At 45.9% G+C, this 15,584-nt stretch overlaps 2 protein-coding genes across 3 annotated transcripts in view; one reads left to right on the top strand and one right to left on the bottom strand.

Annotated features, from left to right (window-relative positions):
* Positions 1-8,996: 8,996 nt before the first annotated feature.
* On the bottom strand, positions 8,997-11,815 carry LOC116096718 (submaxillary gland androgen-regulated protein 3A-like). Its single transcript, XM_031378802.1, has 4 exons — positions 11,744-11,815; positions 11,021-11,083; positions 10,505-10,824; positions 8,997-9,307 (listed from the first exon to the last, which is right to left on the bottom strand). Exons 1-4 carry the CDS (start codon positions 11,813-11,815, stop codon positions 9,178-9,180), a joined length of 585 nt encoding a protein of 194 aa, XP_031234662.1. The 3' UTR covers positions 8,997-9,177.
* Fam20b (FAM20B glycosaminoglycan xylosylkinase) overlaps positions 10,720-15,584 on the top strand; it is a 37,764-nt gene continuing 32,899 nt past the window's right edge. The window contains exon 1 of one of the 2 annotated variants that reach the window (XM_031385818.1): positions 10,720-10,777. The gene's annotated coding sequence lies outside the window, so the exon portion shown is untranslated. Of the gene's footprint in view, positions 10,778-10,959; positions 11,499-15,584 lie in introns of those variants that run through there. The other variant, XM_031385812.1, reaches the window with a different exon arrangement.

Below are 15,584 nucleotides of genomic sequence, written 5' to 3'. Positions count from 1 at the left end.
CTAAATGAATTCTCAAAGAAGACAACTGCGGTTAATTGTTGGATTTTCTGGAAGACCACAGGAGTTTGACTGTGATGTACACACATGGCAATGAGTGCTGTGGGTGGCCTGAATGCTGTATGCCATCGGGGAAGAAGGTCACGTGAGACTGTCTATCAGCAGAGTACTGGAGAAAGTTAGCAAGCCTAGGTGAATGGCTGTAGTGGTAAGTGGAAATGAGCCAACTCTGAGCCACTCCGCCCTCCCCCAAATCACTCAGGCCCCACTACCACCATCCTCAGCCATGGTAGGGAGTGACCCACCAGGCTTGAGAGGAGTTAGGCCTTAAAAGGCAATGACCTTCCCTCAGAGAGTGCCTTATTAGTTGGGAAACTTGGAGCTACATGTGACAGAAACTCACTTGCAAACGCCTAGACATTCAGCCTGAGTTAGGAGTTCTAGAATTAGTTGTTCAGTGACTCGGAAGGATCCAGAAGTCAAAAACATGGAGATAATGCATATGTTAGCAGTGTATGTCTAAATTGGCATCCCCACTTTGTAAAACTGTATTGACTCTCTAATGGCAAACAGAGGCATACCCAGAGACCTAGCTATTCCACTCCAGGTATGTCCAGACCCTCTTATAGCAGAAATCGCTCACAGCAGCACTGTTTTTGATAGGCCAAATTAGGACACTATCTATGTGCCAGTCAAGAGACAAAATGGGGCCAGGTGGTGGTAGTCCAGCACTTTGGAGGCAGAGATAAGCGGATTTCTGAGTTAGAGGCCAGCCTGGTCTACAGAATGAGTTCCAGGACAGCCAAGGCTATACAGAGAAACCCTGTCTTGGAAAAAAAAAAAAGAGTCAAAATGGATAAATTACATCATGTTCTTCAAATAAAACTGTATTCGGCATCGAGAATGAGTGATCTATAATGATAGAAATAGTGGGTGAATCTCACAGACATATCAAAAGGAAGATGTCTGGTGCTGTGTGTTTAGGAAAGGGCTGTGTCCATGAGGACCAACCAAGTCCCAACCATACTGGCAGTTCTCAACCTGTGGGTCTCGAATCCCTTGAGGGTCTCATATCAGATATTCTGCAATCAGACATTTACATTATGGTTCATAACAGGAGCAAAATTACAGTTATGAAGTAACAACAAGATAATTTCAGGGTTGGGGGTCAGCACAACATGAGGATGAGGGACTGTATTAAAGGGTCGCAGCATTGTAGGAAGGCTAAGTTATTGTGGTTGAGAACCACTGGCTCTGTACGAAGCCCTAAAGCAGAAAAAGCTGTCTGCAATGTCAAATGTTAGGACAGAGGCTGCCCTTCGGTACAAGCAGTAAAGAGAAGATGCTAGTTCCGTAAGATTGATCTGTGACCTTTCCTGATGCTGTATGCTTGCAGTCTCCTTCATGTTTGCTACGTTCCCCAAAAAGGAGACTATGAGCGCCAGTTTTCCTCTGTGGCTCCTTGTTCAACGTTTGGCCTCACTTTCAGCTTTCCACCCTTGTGGTTACAAAGTTGCTGCCAAACTATGCACATAACCTATTCACTGCCCTGTATCTAACAGCAGAAGTAGGATGGCTTAAGCTTGTCTTTCTCCTTGCTTATACAAATTGTCTCTGTCATTCTCCGTGTGTACTTTATCAGTATTGAATATACCCAGAATGCCATGCAGCACTGTCAGTAGTCATCTCCACAAAACTGTTTCCATTAACTCCCATTCTCAACTCTTCCCCAACTTCTGGTAACTTCCATTTGACCTTCTAACTCTGACTCTAGGTTTTCATCTAAGTGTCATGCTTCTCATATTTATATACATGAATATTTATATACATATATATTCATTTTTCAAGACGGAGTTTGTCTGTGTACCTCTGGCTATTCTAGACCTAGCTCTGTAGACCAGGATGGCCTCCAACTCACAGAGGTCTGCCTGCCTCTGGTTCTGAGCGCTGGAGTTAAAGGTGTATGCCACTGTCAGCCAGCTATTCTCCTCTTTAGCAAAGAGGAAACCTTTCCTAGAAGCCCTGATGAGGATTTTTCCTCAGGTGCCATAGGTTGGGAAAGGTTAAAAGCATATGTTGTAACTAAGTCGTCTGTCTGGCATGTCCAACTCCTAGCAGAGGTTACTCCACCAGGAGAAGTAATGACTCCAGTGTGGAAAAAAAAATGAATATAACACTTCACAAGAAGAAAAAGACTGAAATTCACGTCCATGTGGAAACTAAACAGCACACTCCTAAGTAACCAATGGCTGGAGACCAAATCCCCCAATTAAAACAAAGTCACAAGATACCAAAATGTATAGGAAGCAGCTAACATAGAGCATAGAGGAGATTTAGAGCTGTAAGCGCCTACACTTAGAAGAGAAAGAGCCAGATCTAAGGGAGAGGGATACATAGGTTGCTAGAGGAATCGAGAGGCAGGGTGCTTAGCTTTTCAGCAAAGATGACATTTTAAAGGATGAGTAAGGTTGGAGGAAAGTGGGAAGGGATTCCTAGCAGAATCAAGAGCCTTAAAAAAAGCACTGAGACACGAACTGGCATGGAGTATGCTGTGCTATACGAAGTTCATTTTCCCCAGAGGGAACTATATAGGACGGAGAGGAAAGCTGCAGGGCCAAGGGGGGCCCTTGAAGCTTCGTAGGCTCCAGTGAGAACTTTGGCCTTTGCTCTTTGGATCATAAAAAGGATTGTAAGTGATGTAGGGAAGGTTTCCTTTTCGAAAAAGCTTTCTAGATGAAGTTTTCCACGGGGATTATCTGGGTTTTGTGGGAGTGAGCTGGAGACAGGAAGACCAGAGAGGAGCAAGCATCATAGACAGGGAGTTTGAGCAGCATACATCTACTTCTCGCATTTGTCCCTTCAGAACCTCTGGATGTTGAGATATATGAAGTGTACATGTTGGCAGATGTGAGGCATCTCTTCAGGCCAGCTTCCTTGTTTGCAGATGGCAGGCAATCTTGCTAGGTTCTGCTTAGCAGAGAGCAGAGACGGGCCATTGTTCTCTCATGCCTTTCTTTTAAAGGCTCCAACGTTATTCATAAAAGCTGTACATATATGACATGATTCCAAAGTAATACTACCACATTAAGATCTTAGATGGACCAGCGGATGGAGACCAAGAGAACCAGTGGTGCAGCTCAGATGCCTGCAAGCTGTTGCTGATGGTGTGTTCTAGGACAGCTCTGAGGACTTATGATCAGGGAGTACAGGAGACCAGTGTCTCAGCTCAGCAGCCTGGCAGAGGGCAAATTCAGCCTTCTCCTTTTCTGCTTGTTCAGACTTCCTGGAGCAGGGAGATCAAGGTGGGTGGAGCCTAGCCACACTGCGGAGAGTTACCGTCTCTCCTTGGGCCATTCCTTCAAAAGCTGATGTCACCTGAAAACATTTCCAAAGATAGAAACAGTGCTTAACTAGCTATCTGGGTGTTCTGTGGTTCATCAAGTGGGCACAAATTGAACTAATGGCATAGTTAAAGGAGAAGAAAGTGGGGTTAACTTAGCAGTGGGGGTGGGGGGAGGGAGAAGCTGGATATAAAGAAATTTGGGCACTATCTTAAAAATGTGTGTGTGTGTGTGTGTGTGTGTGTGTGTGTGTGTGTGTATGAGAGAGAGGTGGGGAGAGGGGGAGGGAGAGGGAGAAGGAGAAGGAGAGAGGAGGGTATACACGCACCACAATGTGCAAGTGGAGGTCAAAGACCAAATTGCAAGAGGTTCTCTCCTTCCACTAAGTGGCTCCTCGGGTTATCAGGTTACCAATGCTTTTACTTGCAGAGCTACCTTCATGGCCCTTGGGTACATGAAGCTTAAGCTTCCCCTCCCCACTTTTGTTGAGGATCATCATGAAAGAAGATCAATTTAGTATTATCATTGCTGCCAGGGATTTGCTAATGTCAATGGAAATCCTTGCATGCTCCACTTATGTGCTCTCCGCCTCAGGGGACCTCTCTGCCTCACCTTATCACCTCCCTTTCAGGATCCCTGAAGGGTACACCAGGCTTGTTAGTGAGCTAACACTCCTGTACTTCTAAGCTTATCATCCCACTGTGCCGAGCATCTTGGACTCTTTCCTTCTGGGCCACTTCCTTCTTCCACAAATGTCTACCTCTAGGAGATAGTCACAAACTCTAGGAATGAGGGCCAAATTTCCACTCATATGCTTTAAATCTTTCTATCTATCTATCTATCTATCTATCTATCTATCTATCTATCTATCTATCTACAGTCATATGCTACATAGTGACAGTTCAATCAATGACAACCTGTGTCTGCAGTTGGTATTCCATACATTATAATGAAGCTGTAAAATTCCTTTTACCGTCTTTGAGTAAGTCCATTCTCTGATGTTTGCACAGTGATGAAATTTCCTGGTGATGAATTTGTCAGATTATATCTCATCGTGAATTGGTGTGTGTGTGTGCACGCATGTGTGTGCGTGTGTACACTTAAGTGTAGCCAGTGGCTTGAAGAGGAGGACAGTTTCTCTGGTCTGTCTGATTTCCTGATGCTCATGATAGTCTCACCTTGGTCTACTTTGCTCTACTCCCTTTGTGTCTGAAAGCTCCAGGTGTTCGAAAGGTCAGGCTCACAGGAAGGAACCGTGGGGATCTGGTCCACTTTGAAGAGGCAGCTGAACTTCACAAGGTATGATCTTCCTTCCCATCTTCTTCATCCTTGCTCACTCTGCAGGCTGTATTTTTCTCTAGAGAGAAATGATTGGCTTCTCATAGAAGGTCTTCCAAAAACCAATCCACTGCCCTGAAATCAGAAACCAACCACCCATACTTAGCTTGAACTGTATATAGAATCTTCAGTTCATCTTGTCTTTGTCCTATAATGATGCCAATCTTGCACAATCCAGCCTAGGACGTGATCCTGGCTTCCTCGTCCTTAGTAAGACGACTGTCAGCTTTGGTTACAAGGTAGAATAAACTTGAAAAAAAAATCCTCCTAGGACCCAACCCATGATAATTAAATGCCAACCTTTGAGTATGGGGGCAGGTGTAAAGATGCCTCAACTGCCTATGCAGCTTGCTAGAGAACTGCAGCTCTAGGATATTCCAGAGGGTTCATAAGAGAGGCTCAAAGAGCATCTGCTGGACCCCGCTACTGTTCATGGAAGAGGCTTTCTGGTTTTGAGGAAGCATGAAGAACCCAGAACTTTCATGTAACTGCAATTACGTTATGCAGTAAAATGTGAGGCAAGCGGACCGTCCACCAGACAGACAAACTGGTGAGGTTGATCAGGTTCAAAACCCCGGGGAATCTCAGAATCAAGTACTGAAGGTATACAACCAGCTCCAGGCTAAGCTCTATCTGTCCTGGAACATGCAACCACAACATCCCATTGAGAGGGTCATGACAATAAGTCACATAGGGACAATACCTCAAGTCCTTTCCCATGGAAATAGAGCATCCCTAACATCTCAGGCTGAGACAATGGGAAGAATCTACCCCTGGATCCCACCCTACCCCCCCAAAAAATGTTTATAAAGTCCCTATCCACATGAAATAAAAGTACACGAGTTATTTCACCAACAATCATCTGAGAGTGGTTTGTTTTTGTTGTTGTTGTTTTGTTGTTGTTGTTGTTTGTTTTGTGTTTTTTTTTTTTGAGCTGTAATACTCCGGGGAAGAGTTTCCTCTCCTGAAGCATTCATTGCTGAGTCTAGGATCAGCTGAGCAGGCCAAGTTCATGCCCCAGCTAACTAGGTACCATTAGCACTGGTGCTGCAACTGTAGCAGGAGAGACCACAGCTGCCTGCCCTGCACAGGCTTCCCTCTGGAGAGCTGTAATACTTTGGCTGTTGGCCAGACCAAAGCCCCTCAGAACCTTTCGTTCTGTCTGGGCCAGGAGTCCTTGGATTGCATTCTGTCTCCCCTGAGCAGCTTGTGGGCCATGCGTAGGCTCCTCAGCAGCAAAATAGACATACAGCCCAACAGTAAATTGAGTTCATAAAAACTGAAGAGTTGCCGGACAGTGGTGGTGCATGCCTTTAAATCCCAACACTTGGGTGGCAGAGGCAGGCGGATTTCTGAGTTCGAGGCCAGTCTGGTCTACAGAGTGAGTTCCAGGACAGCCAGGGCTACACTACACAGAGAAACACTGTCTTGAAAAACCAAGAAAAAAAAAAAACTCCTGAAGAGTTTAGGTGGGGCATAATGGTGTACCCCTTTAATCCAAGCAGGCAGAGGCACGTAGATCTAACTCTGGTGAGTTTGAGGACAGCTTGGTCTACATGGTAAGTTCCAGGTCAGCCAGGGCTACAAAGTGAGACCCCTCCCCCCCTCAAAAGCAGAAACAAAGACAAAGACCTTCTTGGCTTCCTCCACATAGACAGAGCAAAAACTAAATACTCAGGGCATGGGGTCCTGGCCTGGCCATATTACAAAGTGGCTGCCTTTGAGAATTGGCGATTGGGATTTGTAGAATTATCTCTGCTCAAAGTGCAGAAGAGCCATATATGACACTAGAGAGAGCCACAGCAAACTGGAAAATGTTCAAGGATATGGCCCTGGACATTTACTAAGGAGGGCATACCACAATATAATATGCAAGTTTGGCTGTTAAACTGCTGTTGCCACACAGCGCAATTAAGGGAATGGAAGCTATGCTCCTCCATGTTCTCCCTCACCAGACGACTTTATTATTATTGTTTTTCCTTTTTTTCTTTAATATGCAGACTTTAAAAATAGACCCAAATAGATTTTTACAGTGAGAGAAAACGGTCCATACTATCTTGAGAGTGATGCTAATACTTTAAAATTCAGTTTTAATAATGTTGACTCAACTCTGTAAAAGTACAGTGAATCATATGCTTTAAACTAGTGGATTATGGGATGCATGTTATATCTCAGTAAAGCGGCTCTTTAAAATATTACAAGGGTAGAAAAAAATAACAGGAAGATTTCTACCACTCTCACTCAGAGCACGTGGCCCAAATGTCTCAGGAAAGAAGCTGCCTGCCTATGTGCTCATAGGTGGTGCATACTGCTGCCCCAGGGCATGAATGGCTTGCTCAGATGATATTGGCAGAGGTGCCCTGGGAAGGGTTAGTTGGGCAGTCCACTGCCAACAGAAAGGAGAGGGCTGGGGCAACTGTAGAGCTGATAGCAAAATGAAGGAAAGCCAATTGCTCTATTGGGGAAGAAAGGCAGATGCTACTGTCCATGGAGTGCTTCTTGAAGAGAGCAAGACTTCCTAGAGGCAGCTGAGAGCAAGCTCTTGCTCCTGGCAGGAAATGGCAGAACATGTGTGTATGCCTCAACTTACTCACCACTCTCTCCCCAGGCTCTAAGGAGGCGTTTTCTGAGGGCCCTCCTTAACTTGTTTGATGGAGAAGTCACTTAATCAGTTTCAGGGGCATCCATCGTGGTGAGTGTATTAAGTAGGTTCAAAGAAACAGTGTGTGTAGCCTTTGCATGTGCAGGAGCTGGTGTGGGGGGGTGCTTTCCTAATATCTTACATTTGCTGGAGGGGCCTGCGACTTGACAGATTGACTGAGGCTTGGGAGTTCTAAGGCAGTTCTCAGAAAATGGTTAAAAGGATACAGGGAGCAAGGCTAGGTACCTGGTCCTGCGGCACCTGCTGGCCTCACGCTTCTCTTTCAAGGGGCATGTCTACACACCCAAGTTCCGCGCTGGCTGTACAACACTGTCTTTGGCTTTGTACCCATGGGAACGGTATCCTGCAAAGCCTCAATAAACTATGCCACCAGAGAGGTCCACCCAAAGCACTGGGCAGAAGCACAGCTGGAAAGCCCACGGAAGATCTCAAGGACAAATGGCAAGGCGAGCTGTTTAGCATTCCTGAGGCTGGGTGAAGGAGGATTCTCACTGGTAGGGAGCCGCATGGAGGGGAATTTAAGGACTGCACTAGAGAGGGATGCTGGGACTGTAAATGCCAAGCAGGAAGGTTCCTGGTAAATTGTGCAGACCACAGGCTAGCTTCTGGTAGAGTTCTACACTTGGGCTAATTACTAATATTCCCCTGCCGAGGGTGGTTCACTGCCCTTCATAAGAGCGGGACAGCCAGTTTCCTAGGCTGGATTCAATTCCATAAGCTGCAGCATGTGTACCTGGAAAAGGTGCTCTGTTACATAAAGTCACAGTCTGAGGCTTTAAGAACGTTGAAGTTTGGGGACAGAGGAGAGAAAGGCCAAGAGAAGATTAGCTTGATACTTAAAACCACAGCGCATCCCGTGACTGGGAACAGTAATACAACTCTTCCAGTACTCTGACTTCTAGACGCAACTTCACTGAGCCTGAAAGCTTCTGGGGATGGGGCCCTCTTCATCTACAAACAGTCAAAGATTAGTCTGAAGCCTGGCACTTGACATGTGTTTGGCAGACAAATGAATGTACAAATGAATGAGTGAACACAGCTTCCCTGTGTTATCTGTCCAGGGTATAGGTTAGATTCTAGCTTCTCATAACACCGCACGACTTCTTACTGGTTTTTGTTTTTGTTTTTGTTGTTTTGAGACAGGGTTTCTCTGTGTAGCCCTGGTTGTCCTGGAACTTACTCTGTAGACCAGGCTGGCCTCGAACTCAGATATCTGCCTGCCTCTGCCTCCCAAGTGCTGGGATTAAAGATGTGCGCTGCCACTGCCTGGCTTGGGTTCATATTGTTAATCTCCATTCTCACCCAGATTTTGCTCACCCCACCCTTCATCCCTGACAACACCAGTCCACACTCTTCCCAGATCCAGATTCAGAATCCATGCTTGCCTAATTCAGCTATCCTGTCTTCCTTGAAGAGGCTTCCTAATCACACATGCTCCTTACTTAAGGAACCACATCCCTCACAACACTGAGAATATATTGACTGTGAGTGTTGTTATGGGCCTGAGGGGCAAAAACCGACATCATGGAGTATCAGGCCCTGTGCTAGTTCTGTGTACACAGCTGCAGGGAGCCTGTGTAATGTAGCCTGGTCACGGGAAAACTGGGAGACAGAATAGATCTGTGTGAAAGCCTTTAACACAGAGATTCTGAACCCTCTGAGGAAGAAAACTGTTTATACTGCAGTATGGGGGACGGACGTGCAATGTGCACTTGATTGGATTGCTTCCATGGACCAAAAAACCCTCTTTCTCTGAGAATCCTTCAACACAGAGGGGTGTCATCTCCCCTAAGCTAGGCCTTAGGATGAGCAACGACAGGAGCAGGGTCATCCTCAGTGTCATTGGAATGACGGAGAAGACGGAACACTTAGTCTCACAGTCTCAAAGGAACCGCTGACTTCCTCTTTTGCTTCACGGTTTGGTTTTCTGGTCCAGGAAGAAGAGCTGACTGCAAGCAGACCCATGTTCCTGTTGAGAAATGAGGCAGACTCTCATTACAATCCATTCAGTTTTCCCAAGAACTGTGCTTGCCATTGTCGGATAATGACCTCAAACCTCTTCACCTCCATCCAGCAAAAGGCTGACAGTGCTGTCTGCATCGCCCTTTGTACACCTTGCAATGATTAATGCTTCCAGCAGTGATTAAAGCTGCTTTCCCTTACTAAGTCGTCTGGGGTAGGGTGTCAAGTTCCTGAGTTTCTCCGAGTCTCCTGATTGAAAGTGCTACACACACACACACACACACACACACACACAACTAACTTCACACAATAATGCATTTTCTCCACACATTTCCTATTTAAATCTCACCACAATCCTGTCAAGTAGATACTGTGTTTAACTTCCATTTTCCAAGGAGCCTTATACTCAGAGGTATTATATGGCATACCCAATGGCATACAGCCAGGGAAAGGAAAGAAAAAAAAATCGTTTCTTTCCTTCTTGAAAGAAATTCCTGCTTAGTCTCCGTCCTCCCCGATACAAATTGTATCCAATGTAGAACGAACACCGTAATATTTTAGGGTCAAACAGACTACATGTAAGCTGACTATATGGTGATAAATTATGCATTATGCAGTAGCTACTGTGTGTGGAGTGGATACACATTAAGGGGAGGAGCAACTCATTCACTCATCTGGAGTCTAGTGGGTGGGTGCGGGGCACTGGAAACCAAGAGGCGTTGGATTTGCCCTCTTAGGGCTTACAGTCCACCGCAAGACACAAACATAAAAAAGAAAATGCTATTATAGTAAAATAATCAGGATTTTCTTCAGAGCTACTGAAAAGATACCGGGGGAAGGGGGCTGCTCTGGCCCAAAGCTGGAACGATTTCCAAGGTGGGAAGTCTAGCCTCTTTTGGTCAGGGAAGGGCACTTTTGGGCAGAATCTCCAAGGAGAAGTCAAGGCAGAAGAGCGAAAGAAAGAAGAAAATTATTTCTTCCGAATAGAACTTCTACCTAGATGACTGCAGGAAAGAAATCGTGAAGGTAAGAGAGAAGCCAGAAGCTAGTTGATGTAAACGGGTTTGGAGAAAACCGCCGACGGTGTCTGTCTGCGGAGCTCAGCGCAGCAGGAACGAGGGTGAAGGGGTTAAAGAGGGCGGTCCGGAGCTGCCCGGTAGTCCCGCCCACCCGCAACAGGGGCGGGGCTGCGCAGAGGACGCACTGTGATTGGCCGCAGGGAGGGCGTTCCGCTAGGACCGTACCAACAGCCAGGCAGCGCGGAGGCGGGGGTGGGTGTGGAGCGGCCGGCTCCGCGGGGAGCGGCGGCCGGGGAATGGCCGGGCCGGCGGTGGGCGGGAGCCGCAGCGGCGGCGGCGGCGGCCGGGGGCGGTGAGTGCGGCGTGGGGCTGCCCCTCCCCGGAGGCGGCGGGGGCGGCCGGGGCCGCGCCGCACCGCACCGCGCGGGCGGCTATGGAGCGAGCCTGAGGCCAGCCAGGTGAGCGGCTCGGCTGGAGAGGGCGCGCGACCCCCGCCCGGGAACGACTAGGAGGAAGGGAGGGAGGGAGGGCGGGCGGGAAAGCGCGGGCGGCGGGGGGCGGGGCAGCTCCCTCGGGGGCCGGATGCGGGGCTCCGGGCGTCCCCGCGAGGCTGCGGGCGATCGGGAGTCCTTGCGGTGACCCGTGCTCGCTGCTAAGGACGGTCCCCAGAGGCTCCTGGCTCGGTGTCACCCTTCTGTCACGCTAAGCTGGTGTCGGCGGCCCGGACGAGCGGCGCGCTCTCGCTCGGTCCCTACGCGGCCCTCCTGGGACCGGAGGAGCACGCTTTCACTAAGCCCCTACCGGGCCCGCATGGTGGCCGGGGAGCACGAGTGACCTGCAGGCCCTGGGCCCGAGAGGGTAGCCGTGTCCTGGGGTCGTGCGCCCCGAGCGCCAAGGGGCACGCACAACTTGAGACTGTCCAGAGTGGGCTGCGCTGGCGGTTTCATTTCCGGGTGTGATGGCCCGGCGATAAGAGCGAGCCCAGACGTTGCCTTGGTGGTGAATGTGAACGTTATCAAGCTGTGTCCTTGATTGTGGAGTCTGATAAGACATTCTTTTTAATCCGGAGTCAGTGATCTGTCAGGCTCCCAATAAAAAAGAAGAAAAGAGGGGAGCAGCAGGGCGTGGATGGTCCTTATACAATTACTTCATTTAAAGACTATGTCTCCAGTAGGATGGGTAAGGCGTTTACAATTTGGGAAAAGGATATGTTTAACATAGTCACTTGGATCTAGGGCCAGGTGTGAGGGTCATCTCTTCTCAGGCAGGTTCCCTCCGGAGATTTTTATTAGTCCCGTTGGAAGAAAGAAATAATTCGATCTTTTCACTATTGAGGTCCAGGGCTTTATAATACAACCGATAATCCGGAAAGTCAAGATTGTCATTCATTAACCATGCCTACATTGCTTGGGTTGTCATTTTACATTGATCTCAATGTGCTTGCCATTCTTTGAATTTATGCAAGCCCTTTGAGCGAGCTGAAAGCACTTCCGCATGTTATCGCCCTGAGAAACAGGTTCAGGTATTAAAGATGCTAAAATATTTGCATAGGCTCTGAACCCATTTAAGGCAAATTTAAAATTAAATAATTGTATTAAATTAATAACTTTCTTAAAGTTTGTGAAGATGTTGGATTTTGTGTCCCAGAACTAACCGCTACCTGCCCCCAAGATGCCGTTTCACATGTTTCACATTCGAAAATGCTTATCAAAGGAGAACAGTGTGGGAAGTTGGGGAGGGGGGATTAGTATTCCCCTTTAATCCCACCATTCTTGAGGCAGAGGCAAGCATCTATCTGTGGGTTCTAGGATAGCAAGGACTACATAATAAGACCCTTCCTCAAAAGCCAACAATAGAGGAAAATAATAAAGATACTGTGCGTAAGTCTAGCCTCGGTCATAATAAAGAACAAAAATGATGAAGGGAAAAGATAATTTTAAGCCGGGCAGTGGTGGTGCACGCCTTTAATCCCAGCGCTTGGGAGGCAGAGGCAGGCAGATTTCTGAGTTCAAGGCCAGCCTGGTCTACAGAGTGAGTTCCAGGACAGCCAGGGCTGTACAGAGAAACCCTGTCTCGAAAACACCAAAAAAAAAAAAAAAAAAAAAAAAAAAAAAAAAAAAAAAAAAAAAAAAAGAAAGAAAGAAAGAAAGAAAAGATAATTTTAAAAAGAAATAAGTCTGACTGGATGGTGATGGCGGGAGACACAGCTCACACCTTTAATCCCAGCCTTTGGGAGGCAGAGGCAGGCAGATCTCCTGAGTTCCAGGCCAGCCTGGCCTACACAGAGAATCCCTGTCTTGAAAACAAACAAAAATCTGGAATTTACAGCTTTCCTTGTGAAAATGGGGTTGATTTACTCTGTTTCCTTAGGACTAGTGAGAAAATAGGTACTTTTTGTTTTTAAAGCACATGCCTTACTTTTTAAAATATATTTTGAACAGAAGTATACTTTGGAAAAAGCAAGTCACAGATTTGTATTTTTCATAATTTTTTATGTCATAGGATTATTTAGTGCTGTTAATGATTATTTACTTTATTTACTTCTCTTGATTTCCATTTATAGATTGTAACTTTTTTCATACAGCCTTAAAGCTTCTGTTGTTTTAAAAAAAATCTCTTCTGATTTTCCAACTCCTAAGTAGAAATTTCAGTTCACTTTTAGGACATGAATTAGCTCCCTTTGACTACCATTTCAGTGCTTGTAAGTGTGAAATCAGCAACTTCAGCCCTCAGATTGATAACTATTTAACACCTGGTGAGTGCTAAGACCTCACAGTAGAGACAACTGTTAGAGCACTCACAGTTATGGACAGAAAGAGTTGTGGGTGTCAGATTGATCTGGGATAGAACATGAGATGCTTTTTTGTGGATTGGGGTAGAGGGCACAGTTACCATGGGACCCTACAGTTGTAATTCATAGGGTACATAGTAGGTGTGCAATAATTGTTAGTTGAAGTAATAAATGGAAAGCGGTATGAGGGAAACATAAATATTCTAGTGCAAATACTAGATCTTTTTATACTCCCCCTCCCTAGTTTTTCAGTCAAAAGGAATTTTTTTTAAAAAGGCAAAAACAATGTGTTTCAGATTTCTGTTGGAAATGTGTTATTAAGGTGGGTGTCTGCAAAAAGTATTGTTTATTTAATTCAGTTCTGTGATCACATGGTGTCCCAGCCACCTGAAGCCTGTGCACACTCTGGTCACAGAGAGCTGCACAAACTTTCCCCTGCCACTTGGCCTGGCTAGCTGAGCAGTTAGATGGATAACCAGTGTTTTACCATGAATAGAAAACCTCGGAGTTGTTGGTCATAACCGTACCAGTAGCCTCTGCTCACTGCCCTCTTGTCCCTCCCTGTGGAGATGAGCGAGGAAGGGTCTCCCTCCCTGACGTGCTTCTCTAGCACCTGTGCACCCCTCCCTCTCTTCCTTCTGTGAGCCCCTGCATGCCCGAGTTCAGTAACGTGGGCCTGGGGCACAGAAATCCTTCCTATGCTAATAAAATTCTCTGCTGACTAACTTACAGTGTAAACATGACAGCAAGAGCTGCTTGGAAGAGAATATAATGCAGAAATCCTCTGCTATATGGGTTCATCACAGAGATTAATACTAAACTAGTCTGTAAATAGTGAAAAGTTCTTCTGATATAATTTTTCTTGCCAAAACCAACAGAAGTGCCTGTCTCTGTACCTAAAGAGCCTTGGGTGTCAGTAAGCGCGGAGTGTCAGACAGTGCAGTGAGACAGTGTACTGGGTATGTTTGTGGTCTGTACTTTGTGGGAAGTACTGGCTACATTGGAGGAGCCTGTTAATTGGGTACATTATAAAAGGAGGCCGAGGAATATGAAATTATAAATACCCAAGAAGGACAGAGCCAAATGCAGAAAAGGAAGTCTCCTAGCCTATGTTCTCAAATATTGACTCTGCTGTTTCTGCATACCTTTTCCTTGTTTGTCTAATGTGGAGAAATAATGTATTAAGTGCTAATTCTTATTTAGGTATGCGTTTGTGGGGAAAATCTTACAATATAGTGTGCGCTTTGTTTCTTTATAAAGGTGTATTGTAGTCCTTGACTCAAGCTTAGTATTCCTAGGATCCATTACTGTCACAAGGACCAGAGGTAGTTGTGAAGTGTAGGCTGCGCACCCTTGCTTCTTTACTTACTGGATCTGCTTTTAATAGTCTGCCTGTCATGGCTGGGAAAGCTGTCCAGCTTCTGTGGAGTAGCCACTGAGGTTACTCTGCTTCCTCAGATCAAATTTAAGATAGTTAAATAGGCTTGTCAGGTTTTACAGACTCTTCTCTCAGCTTTGGTGACTGAACTTTGTAACCACTTGTTGTGGTTGCCCAAAGACCTTTTTAATTCATTTCTTGTTCTTAGTCCTTGTGTGTATACATACCGTGTGTGTGTGTGTGTGTGTGTGTGTGTGTGTATGTATTTTATGTTCTGTAGTTCTGGGAGACAAACTGAAGAGAAGACTCAGTGAATAAGGTTTTTGCCATGCAAATCACCAGGACCTGAGTTCAGATTCCCAGCACCCAAATAAAAACTGAGAGCGCATGGCAGCGTTTAATCCCAGCACTCCAGAGGCGGAGACAGGATCCCCAGGGCCAGCTGGCTAATTAGACTAGCTGAATCAGTGAGCTCTAGGCTCAGTGAGGGACTCTGCCTCAGTAAATAAAGTAAGGAGGATTGAGGACGGCACTGAACATCTCACATAACACACACACATGCACAGCTACACATGCATCTACATGTATAAACATATACATGCATAAAAAGAAAATAACATGGAAGACATAGTGTTGGACCTTGTTTCAGAAACGTCTGTCAGTAATATTTGAAGGTCTGGGTCAGCCTTGTCTGCTACATCATTCATATATCATTCTTGGGCAATATCTTCTTGGACTTTCTTCATTCTTTCTCCTAATATCTCCAGATTGTCTTCCCAATTTCATCAGGAACCAGGTTAGCAGTAACAGAAGTCTCGAATAGTGTAAACATGATATGCAGATGGTAGCAATGTAGACAATTTTGAATATGTAAAATTGGTAAACATGGTAAATATTTCTGCTGTTTTTACTATACTGTGCTTCTGAATTCACTGTAGAGCTTATTTCTCCATGTTTGTTTAAAAAAAAAAAAGTCATCTTTAAACCAAAGTATTGACAGTTCAGAAGAAATGCTTTTAGCCATAAAAGTCTCTCCCCCTTGCTATTCACTTCTGTTAGGGCCTTGGGAAGTACAAAAAAAGAGTAAAACATATCT

This window comes from Mastomys coucha, unplaced genomic scaffold (genome assembly GCF_008632895.1).
Source record: "Mastomys coucha isolate ucsf_1 unplaced genomic scaffold, UCSF_Mcou_1 pScaffold1, whole genome shotgun sequence".
In the NCBI taxonomy this organism is placed as follows: Eukaryota; Metazoa; Chordata; class Mammalia; order Rodentia; family Muridae; genus Mastomys; species Mastomys coucha.
This window is presented reverse-complemented; position numbering and strand designations above follow the sequence as displayed.